The 25787-nt window shown below is 37.5% G+C and overlaps 1 protein-coding gene across 1 annotated transcript in view; it reads left to right on the top strand.

Annotated features, from left to right (window-relative positions):
- DNAH5 (dynein axonemal heavy chain 5) overlaps window positions 1-25787 on the top strand; it is a 222492-nt gene that overhangs the window by 58647 nt on the left and 138058 nt on the right. The window contains exons 22-32 of the mRNA XM_063087541.1: window positions 1744-1877; window positions 5677-5878; window positions 6443-6678; window positions 9234-9452; window positions 10522-10584; window positions 10890-11128; window positions 11871-12111; window positions 13768-13967; window positions 18565-18718; window positions 20440-20603; window positions 23399-23555. Of these exons, the coding sequence (XP_062943611.1) occupies window positions 1744-1877; window positions 5677-5878; window positions 6443-6678; window positions 9234-9452; window positions 10522-10584; window positions 10890-11128; window positions 11871-12111; window positions 13768-13967; window positions 18565-18718; window positions 20440-20603; window positions 23399-23555 (2009 nt within the window). The remainder of the gene's footprint in view (window positions 1-1743; window positions 1878-5676; window positions 5879-6442; window positions 6679-9233; window positions 9453-10521; window positions 10585-10889; window positions 11129-11870; window positions 12112-13767; window positions 13968-18564; window positions 18719-20439; window positions 20604-23398; window positions 23556-25787) is intronic.

Genomic DNA, 25787 nt, shown 5'->3' with positions numbered 1-25787 from the left:
ATAATTCTCATACTGTTCTTTAATTCTTTAGATTTGATTTCTGTAGTTCTTTGACCATATTTATAATAGCTAATTTAAAATCTTTGTCTAGTATGTCCAATGTGTAGATTTCTTCATGTATAGTTTCTATTGACTACTTTCATTTCTGTGTATGGACACTACTTTCCTGTTTCTTTGCATGTCTCACAATTTTTGTTTTTATTGAAAACAAGACATTTTAAGGGATATAATGTGGACACTCTCAAAAATCTGATTCTGTTCCCACCAGCGTTTGTTGTTGTTATTGTTTTTTCTTTGTTGACTTTCCTGGAATAATTCGTTAAAATGTGTATTCTCTGTGGTGTACAGCTACTGTAGTCTCTGCTTGATTAGTTTAGTGGTCAACCAATGATTGAAGAGGTTTCCTTTTATCATTTATTTATTTATTTATTTTTATTGAAGCTGGTGATTGTACATTTATTTATTTTATTTTATTTTATCAATATGCAATACAGTTGATTTTCATGTCCCTTTACCGAAGAGAGATTTCCTTTTAATACTTTGAACCAGTAAGTCTTCCATCCTTTGCCTAGGGACTCTGTGTGTGTGTGTTGGAGCACTTTGAAAGCTCAGGCAGTTTAGAACACTGCCTTATCATTTACAATGGTCCCCCGTTATCCTTGGAGAATACGTTCCAAGACCCCTTGTGGGTGCCTGAAACTGCAGATAGTACTAAACCCTATATAAACTATTTTTTTCTATTCATACATACTTAGGATAAAGTTTAATTTATAAACAAGGCATAGTGAGAGATTAAAAGCAGTAACTAATAATAAAACAGAATATAGAACAATATTAACAATATACTATAATAAAGGTTATGTGAATGTGGTCTGTCTCTCAAAACGTCTTGTTGTACTGTACCATGGGTAACCAAAACCGTGGAACATGGAGCCGTGGTTAAGGGGGACAACTGCACCTGCTGATTGTGCAAGGTCTTGAGTTCAGCCAGAGGTGAAAGACTGAGGCATTTTTTTGGTCATTCCTGGGCACGTTCACAGCTCTGCCTGCGTGTGTGGCCTTGTAGAGCCCTAGAAGGATGTCAGGGCTTCACAGTGCCCAGTGTGGGTATCTCATTCCCCAGATCTTTAATTTTTTTGACCAACCTCTTGTTTGCCCCAGCTAATATTATTGCCTCAGGCAGCTGTGAAGTTAGACAATTATTGCTGATGCTTTCTGACAAATGCCTTGGAGACAGGACGTTTTTCACTCAGTGAGTTCTGAATCAGATCAAATAATGATAAACTCTTTGAATGGGACTTTTCTGGTAAGTGTCCACACAGGTCGAAGAGTGACAATTCTGTGGAGGCCCCCTGAGGAGCTCCAAACTCAGTGTGGCCATTCCAGGGACTGCGAGACTGCTGGTTTTCATGGCTCTCATGGTCGTGAGGCTTCTGTTTTCAAGGCTACCACATAGCCAGAGGGGGGCGTTGGGAATAGAACGAGTTAAAACACTACAAAACTTGCTCATGTTACCGATTCTGCAGTTTTTTTCTTGAATAAACACTTTTTGGATTGTTACAAGCTTTGGTTAATTTCCAGAGCCCCCAAAAGTTGATATTGACAATTTTTTCCATTATTTTTACTGCTTTCGTAGAGGAGATTTTCGGAGGTCCTTATTTTACCATTGCAGAAATATGCTCATCTTTTTAAAGTATGTTCCCTGTGCTGTTAATACAATGTTTTTTTCTTTTTTGCTTTTAGATACCTTTGAGATAGCATCTGTAAGCTTACCCATTCCTGTGCAAACCAAGAACTATTATAAGAATATTTCTGATAACAAAGAGATTGTAAAATTAGTGTCTGTGCTCAGCACAGTCATCAACTCTACCAAAAAGGTAAGTCAAGAGGCTCTGGAGCCAGGGCCCTTTGCTTTATGACACGTGCCTGTGTGAACTTGAACATCACAAGCTTGACCTACATGGAACCTGGGTCTTACCGACTGTGCCTTCAGTGAGCTGCTAATGGCATTTTGTACGTGCTCAGGAAATGTTTGTTGAACTGAAGATCTTCCATTCTACATTGCAAGGTGAAAGAAAACTATTATTCTTATTTTTATATTGTGTTCTGTTTAATTCCTTAACCTCTTATTTTAAGACAAATGTATCTAACTTTAAAAAAATCGAATATGTTCCAAACCACAAGTCAGACTGGTATAACCTTTCACCTTCGAAGAGTCAGTGAAACTACAATATTTGAAATAGAATGAGGTTTGCAATAAATTTTTTATATTTGTGTAGTCAGACAAATTTTCTGAAGTATCAGATAAAAATGTATGTATATTGTCACATGGAAATTAGATAAAACTGAGAATAAAGAAAATATTAGTACTATAGATACAAACTTGTACTGGACATGGACTTAAGTTCAGGTTAATTCTTTCTTCCAACCTAATATTTCAACTTTCCTTTTTTTTTGTATAGGTAAATCTATTTCTATAGTCAAAAAAGCTCAAAAGCCTGAAGTTATCTTTTATTTTAAAAAATCTGCTAATTCACATTGTCACTAGACCTGTAGACTCATTAAAAATGTTTCTCAGTGTTGAAGAATAGTTGTCACTCTGTAAATACATCTTTTCTATTACTCAGTTTTGATAGAGTGAGTTACGTTCATTTGAAAGCACTTCGAAAAGCTACTGTTGCTGTAACAATGAGAGGAAATATTATTGTTAGTTTTAATGTGTTCCCAAGGGAACTGGAAGTCTTCGCATTTATGTACTTTTAATCTTCCTTAATGTATTGAAAGTACTGTATTAATTTTACCCTAAGGACAGTATTCATATAATTTAACAAATATTTATCTAGTGCTTAATTTTTCAGGCTCTATACTAAATGATAAAGATAAGTAGAGTATTTTGTTATAACCACAAACATTCAAACACTTTCAAATGTCTCAGTAATCATAGAAAATACAATAAAATAAATCAGCCATAAAGTCCATTACTTTATCTGAATATAATCAGTCATTATTACAGAAATCTAAGGGTAAAACATAATGTTGAAATTAACATGCTGCTGGCCACAAAACCCTTACCTCTGTGTCATTTTTTGTTGCATTTGCTTTTATATTAAATGAAGGAAATGTACAGAAACCAGTCTTTCTTGAAATAGTGGAAAGGGGTGGTATTTAGAATAACTTGAAGAAGTTATTGCAGATTTATGGGATGACCGAATTGTTTCTGGGAGAATATATGTACACTTAGTGATAGCACCAGGCCCGGCCAGCCTCCACAGCCACAGACCCTTCTGAATGATTCTGTCACCACCACAGAAAATCCTGTGACCCCTGCCCCTTTCCTCTTGCCATAGCTGATTGGATCACAGCATAAACCCAACCTACACACAGCACATTCATAGATTGACCTTCAACTTATAACAAGCCTGGCTTGAAAAGATGAGATGGACTAAACAATCAAAATAGCCCTGTTCATAAAAGTAACTTAAGCAGCACATTTCTAGTATAGTTCATCTAATTTTTCTTTTAAGGTCTACATTTCTTTTAAGGTCTACATTACCACCATTCTAAAAAGTTCCCATTTAATAAAGATTGACACTTTCTGATAAAATAAGAACCTAAAATTTATTTAGTTAAGGTATATTCTTAATATTATAAGCTCTTGGCTGTTAAAAGAGTTCAAGATTCTGGAATTTCTACCCATATCCAGGAGTCTTCAATAATATGTAATTCATTCTCCAAACTGTCATGCATTTGTGAATATGTCTATTTGCTGAGCATAGATATTTAATTTTTCTTGTTATGCATGCCAACATGTGAGGCCAGAGGATCAGTTGTGGATGGGACAGGCGGTAGCAGGCTTAGCTTTTTGCATTTTAGTGGATGGGATGTCTCAACACCCATTAGACCTGAGGCTCTGAGGGACATTTTAGCTGTATACGGGGAGTTGGAGTGGAACTACTCCTTGGTTTGGTGTAGGCTGGTGCAACTTACTTCAAATAATTGGACCATTTAGAATGCTGTTGGTAATAATTATTCTTATTAATTGCTTTGCTATTCTATGTCAGTTTAGAAAATTTTTTTCATGCAGATGTAACTCTGAAATTATAATGTAAGCTTGTAGAAAAACGTAATTCTGAGATAAAAACATGAGAAATGAAGAGACACATTATTAATTATTTGTAGATGATATTTTTATTTACAACTTAAATCCAAGAGGCTAATCTGAAAAAAATTGTGCCCTGAGAAGAGTTAAGTTAATAGTCAATTGAAATATAATTGTAGGCCTTTCTGGTACAACACCATAAACATGCTCCTGAAAATCCTCTTGTTTTGCAAAGTTGCACATTTCATATTAACTAGGGATTATAAGAAAAACAGGATTGAGGCAGACACACAAGATCTAGGCAGTTTTGTTGCCAGAGTAGTAACAGAAACAATAACAATTGTAGTGAAATATTAACAGTAACAATAATAGTAAAACATGTGTGCTTTTAACAACACCTTAGTAATTATAGAACTTTATATAAAAACATGAAGGAAGCCCCAGGGGGAACTGGTGTAAGGAGCAGCTGAGGCTGCTGTGGTGTGGGAGCAGGGATAATATATGCAAAGATCAGGTCAAACTGTGTAAAGAACATTCTTAAGACAAGGGATGGCCAAATTGGTCCAAAACGAAGTGGTGAAGGAACATGGCACATGGACTGCTCCTCTGTGGCTCGCTGCTTTAATGGGTACAAAACAGTAGCACTTGTTCTGCATTTGATAACGTGACCTCCCCATGACATTGACTCCATCCTCTGTTTACCAATTGCGACTGAGCCATTTCTTCCTACAGAAGCACACTTGGTAGCCAACTGGACTGCCGTTCATAGCCTGTTATAAAACAGTGGGAAAAGATCTTGTGTACAATGACAATGTCATTGGAAAGTACCCAGGAACATACATAATGAAAAGTGTGTGCAGATATCTGTGAAGATTGCTCTAAAGCTTAACAAGGAATTTTTGCCAAAGATTGGAAGATATGGAAACATGTACTGTGCTCCTGGGTAGGAGGATGTAGTATTGTACAGATGTCAATTCTTGGTACATGAATTTATATGTTTTGTGTGATTCCATGCGATCTTCCAATGGGATTGAGGCTGGCTATGTTCCTTATGTCCTCCCATCCCACCCCCGATCAAATCTCCACCCTTCTCTGCTTGACTGTCTGACCTTAGGCAACACATCAGTAGCCTCCCATTGAGGTGTCTGGTGGATTCATCTGGGGAGGAATCTTGGAAAAGATCGGGGGGCAAAGAGAGTGACCTCAGAGTATTTGTTTTTTTTCCATAACACACTCTCTCTGGCCTGACCTTGAGCTGTGGATTTTGACCTAAGATCCAGCTCCACTAAAGAGGACCCTGTCCACACAGTTCTTTGAGAACTGTTCTAGTTTCTAGAAACTGTTTCTCTCTCTTTTAGCTAAGATGGTAACAGTGAAACTATTACTCACCCTGGGTTACTGTTCACATTATTGTATATAGTCCCGGTTCTGTGGCATTTCCAACTAATTACACAGTTCACTAAACATTTTAATAAATCCATGGGAACCACCAGCAATTGGCAAATATTCACTTATGCCATGATGCTATTTCAGGTTCTTTCTTCTCAACACAAATCTGTTGTTTGTTTGTATTCTAGGAAGTTATTACATCTATGGATTGCTTCAAGTGCTACAATCACATTTGGCAAAAGGAGAAAGAAGAAACTGTTATAACATTTATTACGAAAAACCCCTTGCTTTCTGAATTTGAATCCCAGATTCTGTATTTCCAAAACCTAGAGCAGGAAATTAATGCTGAGCCTGAATACATCTGTGTGGGTTGCATTGCTCTGTACACAGGTTGGTTCATTTTCTTTCAGTCACACAAATTCAGCGGTATTGTTCTATCTCTTTACTTAGATGAGTATTCTGGAAAATTCTAGCTGTCTTAAACATTGACTTTCCTTTTATGGGCCTCAAGCTTTAAGACCAATTTGTAGATTTGTTTTTAATGCCTTTCTGAATAATTATTTATTCTGGACTATTTTTAACACTTTGCTGCTAAACCTTGAAAATAAAGGCCAATTCAGAGACAGGGGATGAGTTTGTTGCATTTGGAATTAAAACATACCCTTTATTTAATAAATAACAATAACAAGCATTTGAGGCTTATCTCAGAACATTTTGATATATATATTTTTTTCCTAGCATTTTGAAATGTGTTTTGAATTGTTGTAAAACAAGCTTCATAAAATGAAGGAATATATAATGATTAGGAAAAAGTATTTTTTTTTCCAGTTTGATTTTTCATGCATTAGAGGGCTGTAAGCTGCCAAGTATTTGCTATTGATGAACAGTAGCCCTGTGCCTTTTCATACTGACTCAAGTTTTTCAAACTGAACTGTGGACATTTGGGTTTTATAGCTGACTTGAAGTTTGCTCTGACTGCTGAAACAAAGGCCTGGATGGCTGTCATTGGCCGTCACTGTAATAAAAAATACAGGAGTGAGATGGAAAACATTTTCACACTTATTGAAGAATTCAATAAGAAACTGAATCGTCCAATTAAAGACCTGGATGACATTCGGATTGCGATGGCGGCACTGAAAGAAATCAGGGAGCAGCAAATATCCATTGACTTTCAAGTAGGACCTATTGAGGTAACTGATGGTTGTTTGTTCTTTGTATAAATATTTCTACTTGTTGGATGCTGTGAGCTGAATACTGAACAGGTCTGGTCTAAAGTTATGAATAGGTGCTAAACCTAAGCACGAATTTCAGCAATGATGATACCTATGCTTACAGGGTGCCCTCCATAGGCCAATGCTCATCCTTTACATGTCATCTAACGGCCCTAGGAACAGAGACTGAGATGAAGATTTCTTTTCTTTTTTCTTAAAGATAATTTATTATGCATATATATGGGGTACTAAGTTGACTTTTAGTAGTTGTGTACAATGTGTGGTGGTCATATCAGGATGGTTAGCTTATTCATCATTACAATACGTAATCATTCCTTGTGTCCATTAACCAAATTCTCATTAATTACCCTCCCCCTCCCTGTCCCTTCCCCTTTTCCATCTCTAGTAACCACAGTTCTTTTCTCTCCTTCTAAAAGTTCAAGGTATTATTGTGATTGTTTGTGATTCTTATTTCTCTCTCTCTCTGTCTCTCTTTATTGTTTGTTTATTTATGGATTCAGCTCCCACTTATAAGTGAGGACATACAGTATTTCTCTTTCTGCACCTGGGTTGTTTCACTTCGAATAATTTTCTCCAGGCTTATCCATGTTGCTGTTAATGGTGGAATTTCATTCTTTTTTATGGATGAGTAGTATTCCACTGTGTATATATACTACATTTTCCTATCCAGTTGTCCACTGATGGACATTTAGGTTGGTTCCATAGCCTGGCTGCTGTAAATAGAGCTGCAATAAACGTGGGAGTGCAGGCATCTTTAAAACATGATGATTTCCAATCCTCTGGATATATATCCAGTAGTGGGATGGCTGGATCATATGAGATGAGGATTTCTATGCAAGGAATTTACTGATGAGTGCTCATGGGAAAAGGGGAGTGAGGGAAACAGGGAAGAACGGTGGGGGTGGGGGAGAAGCTAAGTGAGGATGTGGTCTCAGCTGTAGACTAACTTAAGATTGACCCCAGGGGAGCATGGGGATGAGATCCCTCTACAGCATGAGTGATTCCATACAATTTGTCCCACTTTGAGGCAAGGGGACTAACATTTGTATCCCCAAGTCAGTGTGCCATTGACCATTATCTCCCCAAGAGGAAGCTCCCATTCAGCTGAGGACAATTTTCTAGGAAAGACATCAGTGATCACTTTAGCCAGCACTGTCAGTAGCTGGGGATGGAAACAGCAGCTGGTGAACAGAACCTGGATGGGGCTGTATCAGTGCCCCAAACATGGATTAACTCATTTCATCCTTGTGACTTACTGCCCCTATTTCCACACAAGGAAACTGAAAGTTAAAGACATTATGTACTTTAATCAGTGTTGCACATCACTTTGAATTTTGGAAGATTTCACATTATCATGAAAACGGTGCAGAGCACTAGCATTTGCACTTCTGCTGTGCTGGGCTGGGGGAATCACATGGCCCTCATGCTCCTCTTTGGAACTGAAACATTAAAGCAAAGAGCCCTTTCTTTGTGTAGGATCAGGGTAGTCCTTGGAAGCTGAAGAGGACAATCCTGTTTTCTCCCACCAGGGAGTTAAGACAAAAGTAGAGTCAAGATCAAAATACAGATTTTATTACTGATAGAACTAATTTGGAAGACATGATTTAGTGTACTGCTCTGGTTATTCCCTGTAATGCCCTTCCTCAAACACACACACTCTCACACACACATGCAATATGGGCTTGTGAACACTAAATCCCAATTACTGTACTTTCTCATTCATCAGAGGAGCACTGGAAAGCTGCAGGTCTCTCTCTTCCCTGATCCAATTTATGGTACTGAGGTGCAGAACACAGTCAGTCATGCCTCCTAAGAGAATGAGGGCACAGGGAGAAAGGCACTGGGGTATGCTTCCCCAAATCAACAATATTTTGTCCACATCACCAATCGGGTACTCATCCCGCCTCCACTGGGAGGAGTAATGGTGGGCAAGGAGGCCATGGATATTTAGGGAAAATTCTTTCTCATCAGAACCAACCTTTGCCTCATTTTAATCTTTTAGCCAAGAGAGTAGTCCAGAATTTTGCATGCTGAGGACAAGGACACCCCCTTGTGTCTTACTGTTGGAACCTCTTATCAATAAAGTGAAATGGGACAGAGTTAAAACTCTAGTTAATTTTGTTATCCTAATATCATAAGTTAAATTGTTTTATGTTTTTCATTTACATGATATAATTTTGTAGTCTTCAGATTCAATTTGGGGGCTTAACTAAAACTATCTTTTATTTGAATAATGTTTTATAGTCTTCAAAATGCATTTGAAATGATATTTTTGATATTCACAAAGATCCCATGAAGTAACCAGAGAATTTCCCCTTTTTATAGATGAAGAAACTGAAGCTGAGTGGCTCAGTTGCTCATTTAAGCCCTTGCAATTTTGCAAGTAGACTAATAGAACTCATGGGGTGGTTTTTACTATCATGCATATCTTTTCCATTTTAATGCTTTAAGAAATGTGTGTAGGTTTCTGCATCTGACTGGCAGAAATTAAGTTTTTCTTTTTTTGTGTGCAGGAATCTTATGCCCTGCTTAACAAATACGGACTTCTGATAGCAAAGGAAGAGATGGACAAAGTTGATACACTGCACTATGCTTGGGAAAAGCTGCAGATACGTGCTCGTGAAGTTCAGAATGAATTAGCTGCACTGCAGCCCAGTTTCAGGAAAGAGCTTATTAGCACTATGGAGGTCTTCCTCCAAGACTGTCACCAGTTTTATGTGGACTATGATTTGGTATGATTCTAGCTTTCTCTGTGTGCATTTTTGGGGAAGAGTGAATAGAGCATGTAAAATGTAGTTGTTTATAAATTCTGTGTCAAATTTTATGAAAATTTCTAGGAATTCCCTAGGAATGGGAGTTTTATTTTCATAACAGAGAAGGATTTCCCTTTCACTATCCCTTCTCCTTAAAGTTCATCAGAAACTGGGGAATTTAAAGTGCTGTTCATATTGCATCATGGGTCAGTTACTGAAATTGTTTGATAGTGTCCTAAATTTGTGTAGAGAATCACCATTCACATGTAGTTATAATAATAGTTCTCTTTTCCTCAAATAATATAGAGTACCCAGCATGTGCCCAGGCACTGTCCTTGGTGCTGATGACACAGTTGTGGACAAGACGGATGGAGCCCTGCCCCTTTGGAGTATCTATTTTAATCATACGTTTGGGTTTCAGTGCAGAATCTCTTAGCATATTTTCCAGTGTTGTGTAATGAGACTCATTTTCAGAAGATTATAATGTACTACAGAAGGAAAATACTTAGGGTATAGGGTAAAATTTGTACCTATTAATTAGTAGCACAACAAACCACAAAGCTAATAAAGTTAGGAGATTGGATCCGTGCACTAAGCACAGAAATCCACATACTGAAGGTATTCTAATGTAGAAAAACTTGTTTGGAACGTTAAGATTATAGGCCACTTTAGAAATGGGTATTAGAATGGTGAAGTCTGTAAGTTATATGGCATTTTAGTTTGAAACCAGACATTTCATGTGCTTCTTATAGAATAGCCATTGGCTCTTCTTTGCCTATGTCACCTAAGAAATGAATAATACATATTTTTAATTTTAAAAGTTTCTTGACTTATGAAACTTGTGGCATTAACTTGGATTCTTTAGACTTGAAAAATATTTCCACATGAATCACTTCCTGAGCCCTTTTTTACAAATAAGAAACCAAGTTTCCTATAACATATGTGACATGCATGAAAAATAACTTTGATATTCAAGTATTTTGAATTTACAAAATTTGTATGCAAGCAGTTCATTCTATTTTATATTTATTTTAACTTTTTTGTTCAGAATGGTCCAATGGCTCGTGGCTTGAAACCCCAGGAAGCCAGTGATAGACTTACCATGTTTCAGGTAATCTTTTTAGTTTCTATGTACTTCAAAATAGTGAAGACCTCACTATATTTTAAACATGCATATGCCTTTTTTTTAAAGATAGAAAGACCTATCATGGAATAGGGTATGTACGTATATTTAAAATAATTATTTCTGTGTTTACAACTAGAGGTTTCTGTAAATTAATTATACGAATTTAGTGTTCCTATTTACATTTGTCCAGAGAACATACATGCTTGCTTGTTTGCTGAGCTTTTATTTTCACTTGCGTGTTTGTTCATGTGTAAATCACTCTGATGAGTTTTTGCTTGTGATTATATTAGAATCAATTTGATAACATCTATCGAAAGTACATCACCTACACTGGAGGAGAGGAGCTTTTCGGTCTGCCGGTCACACAGTATCCTCAGCTTCTTGAAATAAAGAAGCAACTACATCTTCTACAGAAAATATACACTCTGTACAACAGTGTCATAGAAACTGTGAATAGTTATTACGATATCCTTTGGTCAGAAGTGAACATTGAAAAAATCAACAATGAACTTTTAGAATTCCAGAACAGGTGAGAAATTAAATGTTTAGCATGCCCAGAGCTACTGAACGTCAAGTGCTTTCTTCTTTGATAGGCTGCCGCATTCTCTTTTTCACCCCAGATGTTTCGAGAGCACATCTTGCTGCACGGTTGTTGTCTGTTGACATCACCCTTGTCAAATGTTACTTGTTAATTACCACTGTGTGTACACAGTGAGACAAGCATGTTCTTCAAACCTGGATACATCTTGTCAGGGGCTTTTCTGTAACTTGGAGGGAGCTGATTTTTTTTTATATTATATTTATCAAATATTGAAGTTTATGTTAGATGATTTTGTGGAATAAAAGCAAGGCCCCTATGATTTCTCTATATTGTTTTAAGTGTTGAACCCAAAGAAAATGGAGTATCATTTATTGTATATTTCAGTTGGCTTCCTGATAAGGCCATGCTGTTCTTTAAAGATAGTACGTTCCCAGTACATGTTTATAGAATTGAATGGAATGGAAAGGCACCTCTGTTCTTTAAAATAATGCCTCTATCTGGGCAATTGTTATGAGGCATTGGAAAAAATCTTTACTGATGAGGAGGAGCAATTTTCTGTAACATGAAAGTTAGTGTATTATATTAACAGATAGCCTCTGAGTCATGAGATTTAAAAATGGGATAGGTATTCGAAGAGACTGCTTTTGATAGAAGTGCTGGCAGACAAACTTGGACTGGTGAGGTCTGTGCTCACATTCAAATGGCCTTTCATGTTGGTTTCCCTCTGCAGGTGTCGGAAGCTTCCCCGGGCCTTGAAGGACTGGCAGGCTTTTTTGGACCTGAAGAAGACCATTGATGATTTCAGCGAGTGTTGCCCACTGCTGGAATACATGTCCAGTAAAGCTATGATGGAGAGGCACTGGGAACGGATAACTGCTGTCACTGGGCACAGACTGGATGTGGGGAATGAAACACTTAAGTTAAGAAATATCATGGAGGCACCTCTTCTGAAATACAAGGAGGAAATAGAGGTACAGTTGATAGAAAGCATCATGTGGTGGACGATTGGAAGGTCTCATGGGATTTATTTGATAACATCCCTGTATTGTGGAATGTTAGATCAGTAAGCTATGTTAGGATAATTGAAATTCTTTCTGGCATTCAGCCATGAATTTCTTCAACAAATGTTTATCGAGTGCCTACTATGGGCAGATTCTGTTTTGGGGACATAAAGATGCATTCCTGCATTTATAGGTCATGAAATATTTAGTATAATTAAATAAGCATTCGTATAAAGGTATAGTTATAAGCTGTGATAAATATAATCAAAGGAAAAGTATGCTGCTTCAGGAGAGCCTACAGTAAAGGGGTTTGGCTTATCTGGAGGTGGTAAATGTAGGGAAGCCGAGGTGCATGCACGGGACTGGCTGGTTGAGGGTGGTCGCATGGTGAGGGTGAGGGGCTGGGAAAGTGCACAGAAGATCACTGCAGGCAGATAGAACTTCATGTGCGGAGGATCCGAAGAGTGTTTTGAGGGAACAGAAGAAGGCCCATGTGGCTGGGGTATGGGGGTGGGGAGAGGGGAGACCCCTGAAGCCAGGGAGTTGGAGTGGACCGAGAGTGTTGTTGATTTAGGTTTTGGGAACAATGGGGAACCATTTGGGGGATGTGTTTATAGCAGGGGATGACGTTAGGTTTGCATTTTGTGAAGATCACTCTGGTAGCCACGTGGAGAAAAAATTTGAAGGAGGACAAGGGGGAAATGCTGGGAAAACCAACTGAAAGGTTATAAGAGAAGCCAAGCAGGAGATAATGGTTTGTTGGATGAGAGGGGAGGTCGTGCAGCTGGGAAGGAGAGAAGATCCCAGGGAATTTTAGGAGATAAAACTGGGCAGAATTTGGTGATAGAGGGAACATTGTAGGAGAACGAAGGGGAGGGGCTAAGGATGAATCCCTAGATTTCTTGCTGAGAGATCTAGATGAATGATGGTGCTTATCACCAAGACGGAATCCTGGAAGGGGACCATATTGGGTGACAGGGTACAAAAATGAGCTTGATGTTGGGCATGCATTTGATATTTTACAAATTGTTTGAGATTTACTTGAAACATCCAAGTAGGTTCAGTGGACAAATGGATGTGGGTTTTGCCTGAAGATATAAAAGGTTACTGAACACATAGGCTTAGACGATGTCAACCAGAGAGGGAATGTAGTGTGAGAAGAAATGAGGGTAAGGGTGGGCTTGGCTAGTGGTCCAGGAGAAGATGAGTCTACAGAGGAGACTGGGAAAGTGCCCAAAGAGATGGGAAGAAATCAGGTGTCTGCTAATTTCCTCCTCTCACATTGCATTCATTTGACTTTAGAGGTAAATCAGAAACACATTAAAATTTGTGTGTAATTAAAATTTCAAAATCTAAAAGGTTACTACATTTCTTTTCTGTCATCTTTCTGGAATATTTGGTGGGAACTTTTATAAATTAAGGTTCTATTATTTAGTCGTATCTTTATCCCCATCTGTCTCACTACATCGACATCTACATATGCACACACCATTTAGATCTGGAACTATAAGTGTTTATAGATACGTATGAAGCAAATAGTGAAGACAGGATCTCTGCTGAACCTAGACTGGTAAGCCAGGATGTGTGACTTTCATGTAATAAAATGAGAGCTTGCCATTTTGATAGGACATCTGTATCAGTGCAGTGAAAGAGAGAGACATTGAGCAAAAGCTGAAGCAAGTGATTCACGAATGGGACAACAAAACATTCACATTCAGCAGCTTTAAAACCCGTGGCGAACTCCTCCTGCGAGGAGACAGCACCTCAGAAATCATCGCCAGCATGGAGGACAGCTTGATGTTGCTGGGCTCCCTGCTGAGCAACAGGTGAGAGAAACATCCATCTTTTTCCTTATATTTGAGAACCAACATAATAAACATTTCAAGAGAAATTAATAAAAAATGCACTAAAATAATGCCCTTCATATGATATTTAATGTTGAAAATACTTGTTTTAACTTTAGCCTTTGGACAGCAGGTGAAATACTTGTTTTATTTCATTATCCTCTATTGGTGGGATGTTATCTGAGAACATCAATTAGACAAAATGATGCAACAGGTAATTAGTCACTTGGATCTTGCTGAACATTCCAACTTTGCTGCTGACAAGCTTGGCTGCACAGCTGACAGCCTGACAGACACTGGTGTCCCCAGGGGACATTATTCTAATTCCAGAATAATCATTGTACTTGAAAAACCTTTCTGCCAACATCTATGGGCTAGAAACTCTAGTTGTGTACATACTGTAATGAGATGACAGATCAAGACAGAGAATAAATTTAATTCATAGAGAGGAGTAAATCAGCATAGACCCCTACCAGTCCAACACTTCTATTTGATAGTAACAGCAAAGCTGTTGCATTTCGGACATACAGATCATAGACTCATGAACTTAGATTTCCTTGGTTCATTGCTTCCTTTTGCCCCTTACAAAATAACTTTTTGGTTACCAGGATTTTCTCAATATATGGTAATTGTGTAGAATGTGGATATCATTGAGATATGAATTTATTGTGCTATTCTAGCTTAAAAAATATCACTTTACTCCCTGGGTATATGTGTATCAATACTTTTAATGTAGGAAGTACTGTCTACTTAAAACTGTCTATTTCTTTTCTTTCCATGTACTTATTATACTCACGTGGGTAATATGGTGTATTAGTCCATTTCATGTTGCTATAAAAGAATACCTGAGACTGGGTAATTTATAAAGAAAATGAAATTTATTGCTTATAGTTTCTGAGGCTAGGAAGTCCAAAGCCCATCTGGTCGTGGTAACAGTGACCCAGGGGTCTCACATCGCAAGATGGTGGAAGCAGAGAGAGCAGACAGAGAGGCAGTTCCTCATTCACTGTGCTTTTAAAGCCCTCAGAGCCATGCCCCTGACCACCACTTTTAATCTACTCACTGGGCACGGTCCTACAATCTAATCACATCTATAAGGCTCCACATTTCAATTACCACAGTAGGATTTCCTACCCTCTTAACAGTCACAGTGGGGACCAAAATTCTAATACACAAAACTTGGGGGACACAATTCAAGCTTCAGGGAATTTTGGTGGGACATAATTTAATCTGCTGTATATGGGCTTATAAAATTAGTTCTTAGAGACTTAGAGTTTGGACTGCTCAGAATTGGTGAATTTTAATGAGCTTGGCTACAATTCATAACCAATCAGAATGAAGAATGGATAGACAATAACATACCCTAGGGAGGTAGAAAAGACACATGTATAAATTAAGTAAAAATTATCTCTGTTAGTGATGGGGAAACTTTTCTCACCAATGGCATCTAATCTATAGACAGAGTTATGTGAGGAACATTTATTCAAAGTATATTTATTGAACACCTGCTATGTTCATGTGCTCTTCTAGGTGCTATGGATAGAACAGTGAATAAAGCAAAGATCAGAGTTTCTATGGAACTGCATTCTAGTGGAGAATATAAAGAAAAAGCCTCAGATTTGTGCCATATTAAAACAATTTGGTTAACAACTAAGAATATGAAAATTAAAATTATATTCACTAATATAGCTAATTTTGGGGAGGACTTTAAGTCCATATTATGTAGGGCTAGAGAGATCAGTAAAGGAAGAAAAAAGAGAGGAGGAAAAATAATAATAGACTATACCATCATTTAGGATTGTTTGTGAATAACAGAAGCACCACATGCAAAATCACTTATACAAGACTGAGGTCCTAAGCTAGGTGGTTCAGGTTGGAATGTGGACTCCACCACAGCATCATGGACCCAAGCTTTGTCTGCTCACTCTCTGCCTTTCCCAGGTGTGACCTTATCCTCCATAATCCCTCTTACATCCAAGGCTATTAGCCACATCTGATGTAGAAGAGTGGTTCTCACACTAGATATACCTATGGAACTTTTAACAATCCTAATGCCTGGGCCACTTGAATCAGGCTCTTTCCGGGTGGATGCAGGCAGGCATCAGTAGTTTTAATACTTGCCAGATGATTCCAGTGTGCAGCTAAGATTGAGAACTAGCAATGTGGAACTTAGTCCTGTGACTGCTCAGTGCTGCAAAGAAAGCTGGTAAATTTTAGCTTTACCCAGTATTTTAGCTGGGTAGCTATATGCCCACATAGAAATGGAGTTCTATATAAAAAGAAAAAAGAGAAAAGGACGTTGGGAACCACTGGCAGTCTGTGTCTCCTGGGTAAAATGAAGAAGACAGATTAACTCTGGGAGAGGAAGCAAAGTGGCTGTCAGGGTATACACATATACATGCGTAAAGCCTTGCACACGTGTACACACAAACATGCGGGTTAGATACGGGTGAGAGAGAGACCCAGAAGAGGGAGGATAAAGAAAGAGTCCAGATATTATCATATTTGAAAATTGCATTAGTTGTCTGGTCCCCACTGATGGCCCTATAATTGCTTCATATTATATGAAAAACCAGAGACTCCATGGAATAGGTATAGAAGCTCAGCAGAGAGAATATTATTCTCTTGGTCATAGCAACAATGACCAGAATTGTATTTTACTGGCAGCTGGGTGAAATCAAATCTAATGCTTATCTGCTCTTAAATTATGTCTCACACATCTTTCTATGCTTTGTATCAAAAGAGAAAAAGTTAGACTAAAAGAAATGGTAACGAATTAAACACTTGGTAGAACCATTTTAAAAGCCAGCAACATAATCAAAGTTGTAAATAAATAGGTTAAAAATTAAGATTTTTTTAAAATCTTGATTTTTTAAATCCTTGATTACATTTGCCCAGAATTTTACTGATTACAAGGCACTTCTGCATGCTTGATATCACTTGACCTTGTTGGGTATTTAAGGAAGGTGTGGTTGAGATTACAATACCCATTTTAAGGGAATATGAGGCTCAGAGAGTTGACTTTCCCCAAGGTCCTGGTAAAAGACACCCATCCTCACCCTGAGCCTGCAGGGACAGCTTTAATGACCATTGCTGTAGGTGAGAGCTGGTCAGAATGCTATTGATTAACAAGAAAGTAACAAAAATAGCACATAGAGTGGTAAGTATATTAACACACGTGAATTAATTAACACAAAGATGGTAAATTATAGCTTAAAAAAACGTAGTTTCCTAGAAAAAATGTTTCTAATCTTTTAAGACAATAGTTGCAATGCCCTATGACAAATATGCTTGATAATCTTTGTTGTTATCATAAGCTTTTTGGTTAGGACTTACATTTATAAGATTTATAATCAGACTGTTATAAATCTTTTGAGGTTTTGCTTCTTCAAATTAATTATCTGTAAATATGGCATGAAGATGTTTCAGCAAAATAGTCAGAGGAAATCATCAATCTTATATGAGACCTTTGTCCATCGAGCCAATTTCTAACTCTATTATTGGTTTATTGTATTTTTATCGTCACAGAAATGTAGACATTCTCTAAGTTCCACATATTTTTTCTGTTATATTGAGGAAGATGATATCAATATAAAAGTTTATAAATTTTGACTCTGAGTCATAGAATTAGTGGTACATCCATTGGGAAACATAAAAAGGAAGTTTATAACAGCAACATTGCATAGCTAGAGAGAGCCCAGCCTTCTACTGCCAGAGCGATGGATAAACACATTGTGAAATTCTCATTTAATTAATAGTACAGAGCAGTGAAAATAAATATATCAGTATGGCTAAGTCTCAGAAACAGAATACTGATTGGAAAACACAAGTCTTAGAAGAATGCATATGATATGAAATAGTTTTCATAAATCTCAAAATCATGTAAAAAAACAACAACATATTGTTCAAGAATATAATACGATGCAATCAAAGTGTGAAGAAAGGAGGACGTTGATAAAAATGGAATCCAGGGTCGTGGCTTCCTGGGTAGCAGGAGCAGGGAGCTATGACACAGGAGCATCCAGTGTACTCACAACTTTCCATTTCATAATGTCCCACTGGACGTGGGGAGTTCATTCTATTGTCTTTGTAACTTTTCTATTGTATGTATTTGATAGTTAATAAAAACATATTTTAAGTGGTAGATCTGACATGCAGCTACCATTTCTGTACCCCACCTCCAATTGTGTGCCTGCTAGAAACTTGAGAGGGAAGAAGATAAAGGATGGTTATTTGGATTCAGCATCCCTAACAGAGATCAAGACTTACTGTGTGTCTACTAATGTACCTCTGCTTTGCAGGGCACATTCAGAGTGGGCTGGAAGGAGGCAGAAATAAATAAGGCCCACTTCTTGCCCTCGCGACACTTGGTGAAGACACTCAGGAGACAATGCTCACCTCAAGAAAAACCAAGTGCAGGAGGCAGTCTGTGCTTTCCTCATTTGTTGTCTGGGTTTCTACAATTCCCTCAATAGGAAAGAAAACCCAGTTCTGTCCACCTTTGATTTAAAAGTCTTTTTAGGTTGAAAACAATACAGCAAAAACAAAAACAACATACTGAATATATTTCCTGCTTTAGGTACAATATGCCATTCAAAGCCCAGATTCAAAAATGGGTGCAGTACCTTTCCAACTCAACAGATATCATCGAGAACTGGATGATGGTGCAAAACTTGTGGATTTATTTAGAAGCCGTCTTTGTGGGAGGAGACATTGCCAAGCAGCTGCCCAAGGTTTTGACATTTTCTTTGTGATTCCAACAGGTTTTTCAACTAGAGAAATGTCTAAAAACTAATTATCCCTTCGAAAATGCAATGATATTTTAATCTCTTTTGAACCCCTTCCCCCCACCTTTTCCTCATTGTTGTTGATGCTATTTTCTTCAAAGCGGGTAAGAAACTGTGGAAAGGAAAGGGGTGACAATCAGAAAGTAAGAGTGCTACAGAGCTGTGAGGTTTGATAGGAAACGGAGGCTTAAAAACACGAAGAATGCATGCTACGTAATTGATATGCTTCATCAGGTAATTTGAAGGTAGAATTTGGAACAGTGTAGAATTTTGGCTTAGTTATCCTGACAATGGTGGGATAATTTGTTCTTCTACTACTGACATTTTTACCCAACTATATCTGTACCGTAAGACAGAGGGCAGAAAATCTGCATTGAAACAGTTCCAAAACAAAAAGGCTTTCTTCTCAAGATGTCAACTGTATTTTTCTCCTCGACTTGTAATCATCTAATATGGGGTATATTTTGATATTTTTAAAAACATTTTAACCAGATCTCAAGGATTCTTATTCAATTAGCTTAAGTCGTTTGCAAGATTATACAATTTTAACAACATACAATATACCTGAGATTTGGTGCATGGTGCACCAAAGAGAGATTGAGCATGGTGAGACTGAATATTCTCTTCACTTAGGTTTCCTAACTTTCTCTTTTGTTAGTTTTCAGTGTAATTATAGAAGACATTTCAGTTACCTGACTCCAAGACAGATCATTTATTTTTTGGCTAGCAGTGAAATGTATTCACACACTCAAATTTTAAGTCTTTATTTTTGCTTTTATATTTGTGCATGTTTTTCTTCTTGATGGGAAGAGAAGAATCTAAGATTGGACTTAAAAGTGGAAATTTTTCACAAAATATTTAATGAGCTAGGTGGAATTTCTTGCTGTCATATTTGGTAGTATGTACTCACTGGTAATACACAGTATTTTCTTTAAGAAAGAAAATAAAAATTATCCATATTCTGCCCAAAATAATCTCTGCATTTTTCATTTTTGTTGAAAAAATCTATTACTTTTTTTCAATATTAGGGCTATACTAGAATTAATTTTGTCTCGTTATTCTTTAATTAATTTATTTTTATTGTTAAATTTTTTAATTTTCTTAACTTTTAAAGGTAATTTATTATACATACATGTGGGGTACAATGTTGATTTTCAATAACTGTGTATAATGTGTGATGGTTAGATCAGGATAGTTAGCTTATTCATCATTACAATACTCAATCATTCTTTGTGTCCTTTAACCAATTTGTCTCCTTATTTTGAAATGTTTGATTTTTTCTAAAATATGCAAACAATCCAATGCTCAGTGTAGAAAACTTGAAAATAGAAAATTGACTCCATTTACAGATAACCCATAAAAACAATTGCAGGTGGCCTCTCCTCCCAAGTTACCTTCTATTGTATTATTATTTTGTACCTGTTTTCTGTTTTGAATTAACATGATGGGAGTACCAGGGCTTAGCTCAAGATTCTTACTTAATAAAGGGGGTGATATGGTGCAGAGTGCCCAAGGAGAATTTGAACAGAATGTGTGTGACATTAGGCATGTATCGCTTGGGTGTCCGGATTGGTTAGAACTCTAGCCTCAGCTAGAGATACATGAGATAATGTGTCCTCGAGATCTCATTGTGGGTCCAAGTATGCTTTGTTTTCTCATTCTTATAGGAAGCCAAGCGCTTTTCCAATATAGATAAATCTTGGGTGAAGATCATGACTCGGGCACACGAAATGCCAAATGTAGTTCAGTGTTGTGTCGGAGATGAGACCATGGGTCAACTATTACCGCACTTGCTGGACCAGTTAGAGATATGTCAGAAATCCCTTACTGGGTAAGTTCACTGGCTCTTTGAAAGTTCTCATTATCCTAGAGATGGAAGGGAACAGAGAGACTAGGTGGCATTAGCTGCATTTGTTTTCTTTTGCTAAGATGTTGCACAGATGAAACTGATAGATTGGAGCCTTATGTTCTCTCCAGACACTTACTAGATCTGTCCTGATGCTGGAATCATGAAACTTAAGGCTGCTTCCATGACTGGGATAAGATCTTGCAAACGTTCTTATATAGTTCCTGCTTTTTAAAAATTAGTACGCCTATTTTTCTGATAAAATCCTTGGATAAACATCTGTAGAACCAAAGTACTTCATGATATTCCTTACATGAAGCAGCGCACAGTGTACACAAGTGGTCAGGATTATGAAGAAATGAGTGTCTAGTATAATATCTATCAATCTAAGCACACACTTATGTATATGTAGGCTTGCTGAATTCTGAGAGTCATAAATTTTTTATTTGCTTTTTTCTCCCTTGGCTAACCAAAATAAAATTATGTAAGTAGAATTATGTTAAATAGTAATATTGTAAGTGTACACTGACACTGCTAGCAGATATGCTCATTTTGAGCATTTAACCTAAATAATGATGTTTCCTTGGCCAACTTTGAGAGATAGATGACCTTTCCCCATGGGTCCATCCTCACGTCCTCATGACTTGTCATAGTGTCCTGTGAATAGCTAGCTTGTCCTGTTCACTGAGGAACCTGGTCACCTAAGCCAGGCTGCTCTCATAGACAAAGGTGATGGTTAAAATACTGGGCTTCTAATGGCATTTTAGAAGCATCTCTGTGAAGTAAATAGAGATGTTCATCAAACTTGAACAACAACAACAACAACAAAATGACTAAACTGAAAACGGAAGAAATACCTGTATGATAACATGTAAGTAATTTGAATTGCTTATCTATTCTTGGCTAACCAGAAAAAATTTAGAGATGGCTACTGAAAATAATGAAGTAATGAGAAAGTTAAAGTCAAAGGAAAAGAAGGGCTAATAAAGAAGGGCTAAGATGGTAAAACTGGTCCAGAGCAAAATCATAAAGGAAGCTCAAATTCAGAGACCAGAGTCTCTTCCTAGAGACCAGAGCAAAGAGTGATGTATGGTTAGGTGCAACATTCATAGAATCCACAAGACAAAAGGTACAAGTTGCTTTATAATAATGCAGAAAAACATTTTTTTTTTTTTTTGGTCCTTAAATTGTTGCCTTGGAGACAGTTCTATTGTGTGTCCTCTTAAAAGGGAATCCTGAGCAGAATCCTCACCTACTTTCTTATCACAGTATGAGCCAAGCGTGAGTCTTTCTAACAGAATGGCTTGATCCAGGGAAATAAGGGAGTGAATGACTGCATGCACTTCAACAACAGATCTTTCATGAATATCATTTTCTTGTCCAAGTTGGTGGAAGGTATTGGATAGTGTAAAATCTGAGAGATTTAAACTCTGGCAAGAATCCAGAGGATCAGCAATCTGCACTGCTGGTTAAGAAAAAAATTTAAAAGACCCTCTGAAATTTAAACAATAATGGTATATCTAAATGACAGAGTTTAGGTCAGATTGAGTTTAGATTAGCCTTCAGAATGACTATTAAACAATAAATACAAGGTACCCAATACTTTGGTGGCAAATGCTTAACAGACTCTGAAATGTCACTGAATTAGTAGGTTTTATGTTTCCATTCTTTTATTTATTTATTTTTAATTTTTATTGATTATACATATTCATGGGGCACACAGCTGACCATCAGCACCTGTGCCCAAGATGTAATGTATCATTTGGCTTTATGAATATGCTTATATATTTATATTTCCCATTTCAATTACAATAAATAATAGTAAATCATTTTATATACTTTCCATTTAAATTTTATATCAGATTTTGCAGAATAAAAATATATTCACTTAAAAAATATTTGGCCACCTTTAAAAAAAATTTCATGGACTTTGGCATTTGGTTGGGGAGCTGTTGAGGTTGGTATTCTTTTAGGAAAGTTGAAGAGTCTAAACAAGACCATACCTAAAGGGTTGTCTACCCCGCTACATATGGAGGTAGGAACTAGGGGTAAGGCCAAGATTCTCCTTAGCAAGTATTTACAAGTTTACTCTAATTTAAATGATGGGCACCCCAAAGGTCTATGCTATAGAGTATCACCATGAACCTTTCCTTTAGACAATTGTCCTAAGCTGGCATTATTAAACAGCATGATCATAGCCAATGCCAGTATCAGGAAAGCACCCTTTAACTGTCTACTCTAAAGCAAAACCACTTGCAAGTAATTCCTCCACCATAACTTTTTAGCAAAATGGGCTCTCAGGTAATAATAATTTGATCCACTTTATGAAATTGTTGGATCAATTCAAGTAACCATTGAAGAATGTTTGACAAAAAGGATTCTGGATCTCAAACGATGCTATATTATTCTTTTTAGCCACAATGATTACTTAGCATGATCAACCATGTTTCAGGCACCACGGTAGGTTCTTGGTGTAGACTCGACATGATTGTCATGCAGTCTATCACAAGGATCAGGCCAGAGAGAAAGCGAAAGGGTTAGAAAGGAAAAAGCTAAAGCAAACAAAATTATTAGCATAAAAGTAAGACTTTAAGAAAATGAGGGACTCCAGCTATTTGACAAAACTTGTAACAAATCAGAAAACCAAAACCACTGAGAAATCACGTGGGAAAATCAGATTGTCACGCAATCTTTCTTCTTTTTCCCATCCAGGTTAATTTATTCCTCGACAGATCAGCTTTGTGTATTTATAAAAGTTTATCTTTTCCCTCTGCACTTAGATACTTGGAGAAAAAACGACTTTGCTTTCCTCGGTTCTTTTTCGTCTCGGATCCTGCCCTTCTGGAGATTCTGGGGCAGGCATCAGACTCCCACACCATACAAGCTCATTTGCTGAATGTGTTTGACAACATTAAAATGGTCAAGTTCCATGAAAAGGTTTGCCTAATTCTAATTGCTGGCCAACAGTCACCGTATCTCAGAATCTCAACTGTCTTTATAAATTAGCTCTCTGAGATTGTGCTTGCAAAGGGCTACTTTCCTGTCCATTAACTTTTGACCAGTGATTAAAAACAAACTTTGGGGCCCAATTTACCATTAATACTGTGATTTCTTAATATCTAAAGTGTAGATTTAAATAAAAAATGATAGCTTAAATATAATTAAAAATGCATTGTAGGTAGCATTCATGGCTGCACATGCCAAGTTAACTACTTAGAAATCCAGCAAGACAAAGACACCAATTGTTCATAAAATAGTGCCTTGATTAAACAGAATTGCTGCAGTGATTTGATTGTTTTAATCAGATTTCAGATATTTTAGATGTTTATTAAAACTTTTAATTTTTTTTACACTCCCAACATGTTCATAGAATCATAGAGTTGTATGGGACCCAAAAGACGCCATTCATCTTGAGGGAGACTATACTTGTACAGCTGCCAAAAGATATTGTCTAATCCATCCCCCTCCACCCCAAATTCTCTAGGAAAGTCATCCTTCATGTTTGTGGTCACTTCCACTTGGTGCTCATACAAACCTTTAGTAGCATTCATTTATTCATGCAATTTACATTTATCGAAGTGCCCGATGTCTTGGTGACCAATGCAAGTACCAACCTTCAGGGAACTCGTGCTCTTGGGGGGGGCACGGGGGATAGAGAAGTAAACAGATGTTGTCTATAGAGTGCAGTTAGTGCAGTGTAGATGATTCTACAGACAGCAATTAAACAACAGTCGTTGCAGTTGTTGAGGTCAAGTCCCTTGCTATGTGCCAGACATGATTCTGGTCCTGGACTTCCAAGGAAGAATATGTCATAATCAGCATTGAAATTGTTTTTACACAGCATGGTCTTCAGGAGAAATTTGGCAATTGTTGATGATTTTGGATTTGAATTATTATTATTGTACTTGTATTAAACACAGGAAGCATGGGAATGTCCATCAGGGAGCCCTAACTGGGCTGTATGGAGATGTCAGGGAAGGCTTCCTGCAGGAGAACATAAACTTGAATTGATTTTTTGAAGATGAATGAAACACAACCAGGGAGGTGAGGAAGGGGGCATGGTCCAGTAAGAAGGAAGGGCCCGAGCAAAGACCGTGCCTCCCTTCTTCAGTTGTTTTATGCCACAGCAGCCCTAGGATGTCAGGGTGTGTGTGTGTGAGGGAGTATATTAGTTTCCTAGGGTTGCTGTGGCTTAAAGCAATAGAAATATATTCTTTGAAAGTTCTGGAGTCTGGAAGTCCAAAATGAGGTGTGAACAGGGTTTGGTACGACTGCAGGCTCTGCAGAAGAATCTGTTCCACGTCTCTGTTGTAGTTTCTGGTGACTGTTGGCACTTCGGGTTGCAGACAAGCCCCTTCGGTGTCTGCTTCTAACTTCATGTGGCATTCTCCCACAGACACACGAGTCTGTGTCTTTGTGTCTAAATTTTCCTCTTCCTATAAGGACACCTCTTCTTATTAGGACACCCTAATCTAGTACAACTTTATCTTGACTGCATCTGCAAAAACTATTTGCAGATGTCACGTTCACAGGTACCAGCAGTTAGAAATTCAATACCTTTTGGGGGACACAATTAACCCACACCAGGGAGTGCTAAGTGAAGGGAGAAGAAGGCATGAGCCAGATTCCAAAGGTCGAGTGCATCACACTATGGAATGTTTACTTCCTCCTGAATGTAACAAAAAGCCAGGGAGGCTTTTAAGCAGGATAGCAACCTGATTTATGTTTTTGAAAGATTCTCTGGTGCAGTGTAGGAGGTGGAATGAAAGGGGACAAGAAAACCAGTGTTGGAAGTGATTGCAAAGTCAGGATGGAAAAGGGTGAACTGCTGTAACAAAGCCTTGATAGAAGGGACAGGGAGGAAGAAAAGACAGATGGATTTTAATGATTCAAAATCAATGTTTCTTGTTGATCTATTGTACATGTGCATTGAAAGCAGGGACTAAATTAACCAGGTAGTTCTTCCTGATGTTTCTCTTAAGTCCTTCTGCTGCGCTGGGACTTCATGGTCCAAGAGCAAAGCTTCTCCTGTCTCAAGTTGTACATTGAAGATAACTAACACTTCCTCATTTGTTGATTAAATGCGAACAACATTTTAGCCTCTGTTCATAGCAATTATTTCTTAAGATAGCCTTGCGTTTGGTTTTTGTTGTTTCTGCCGTAAGGTGT

The sequence above is a fragment of the Cynocephalus volans genome, chromosome 2 (genome assembly GCF_027409185.1).
Source record: "Cynocephalus volans isolate mCynVol1 chromosome 2, mCynVol1.pri, whole genome shotgun sequence".
In the NCBI taxonomy this organism is placed as follows: Eukaryota; Metazoa; Chordata; class Mammalia; order Dermoptera; family Cynocephalidae; genus Cynocephalus; species Cynocephalus volans.
This window is presented reverse-complemented; position numbering and strand designations above follow the sequence as displayed.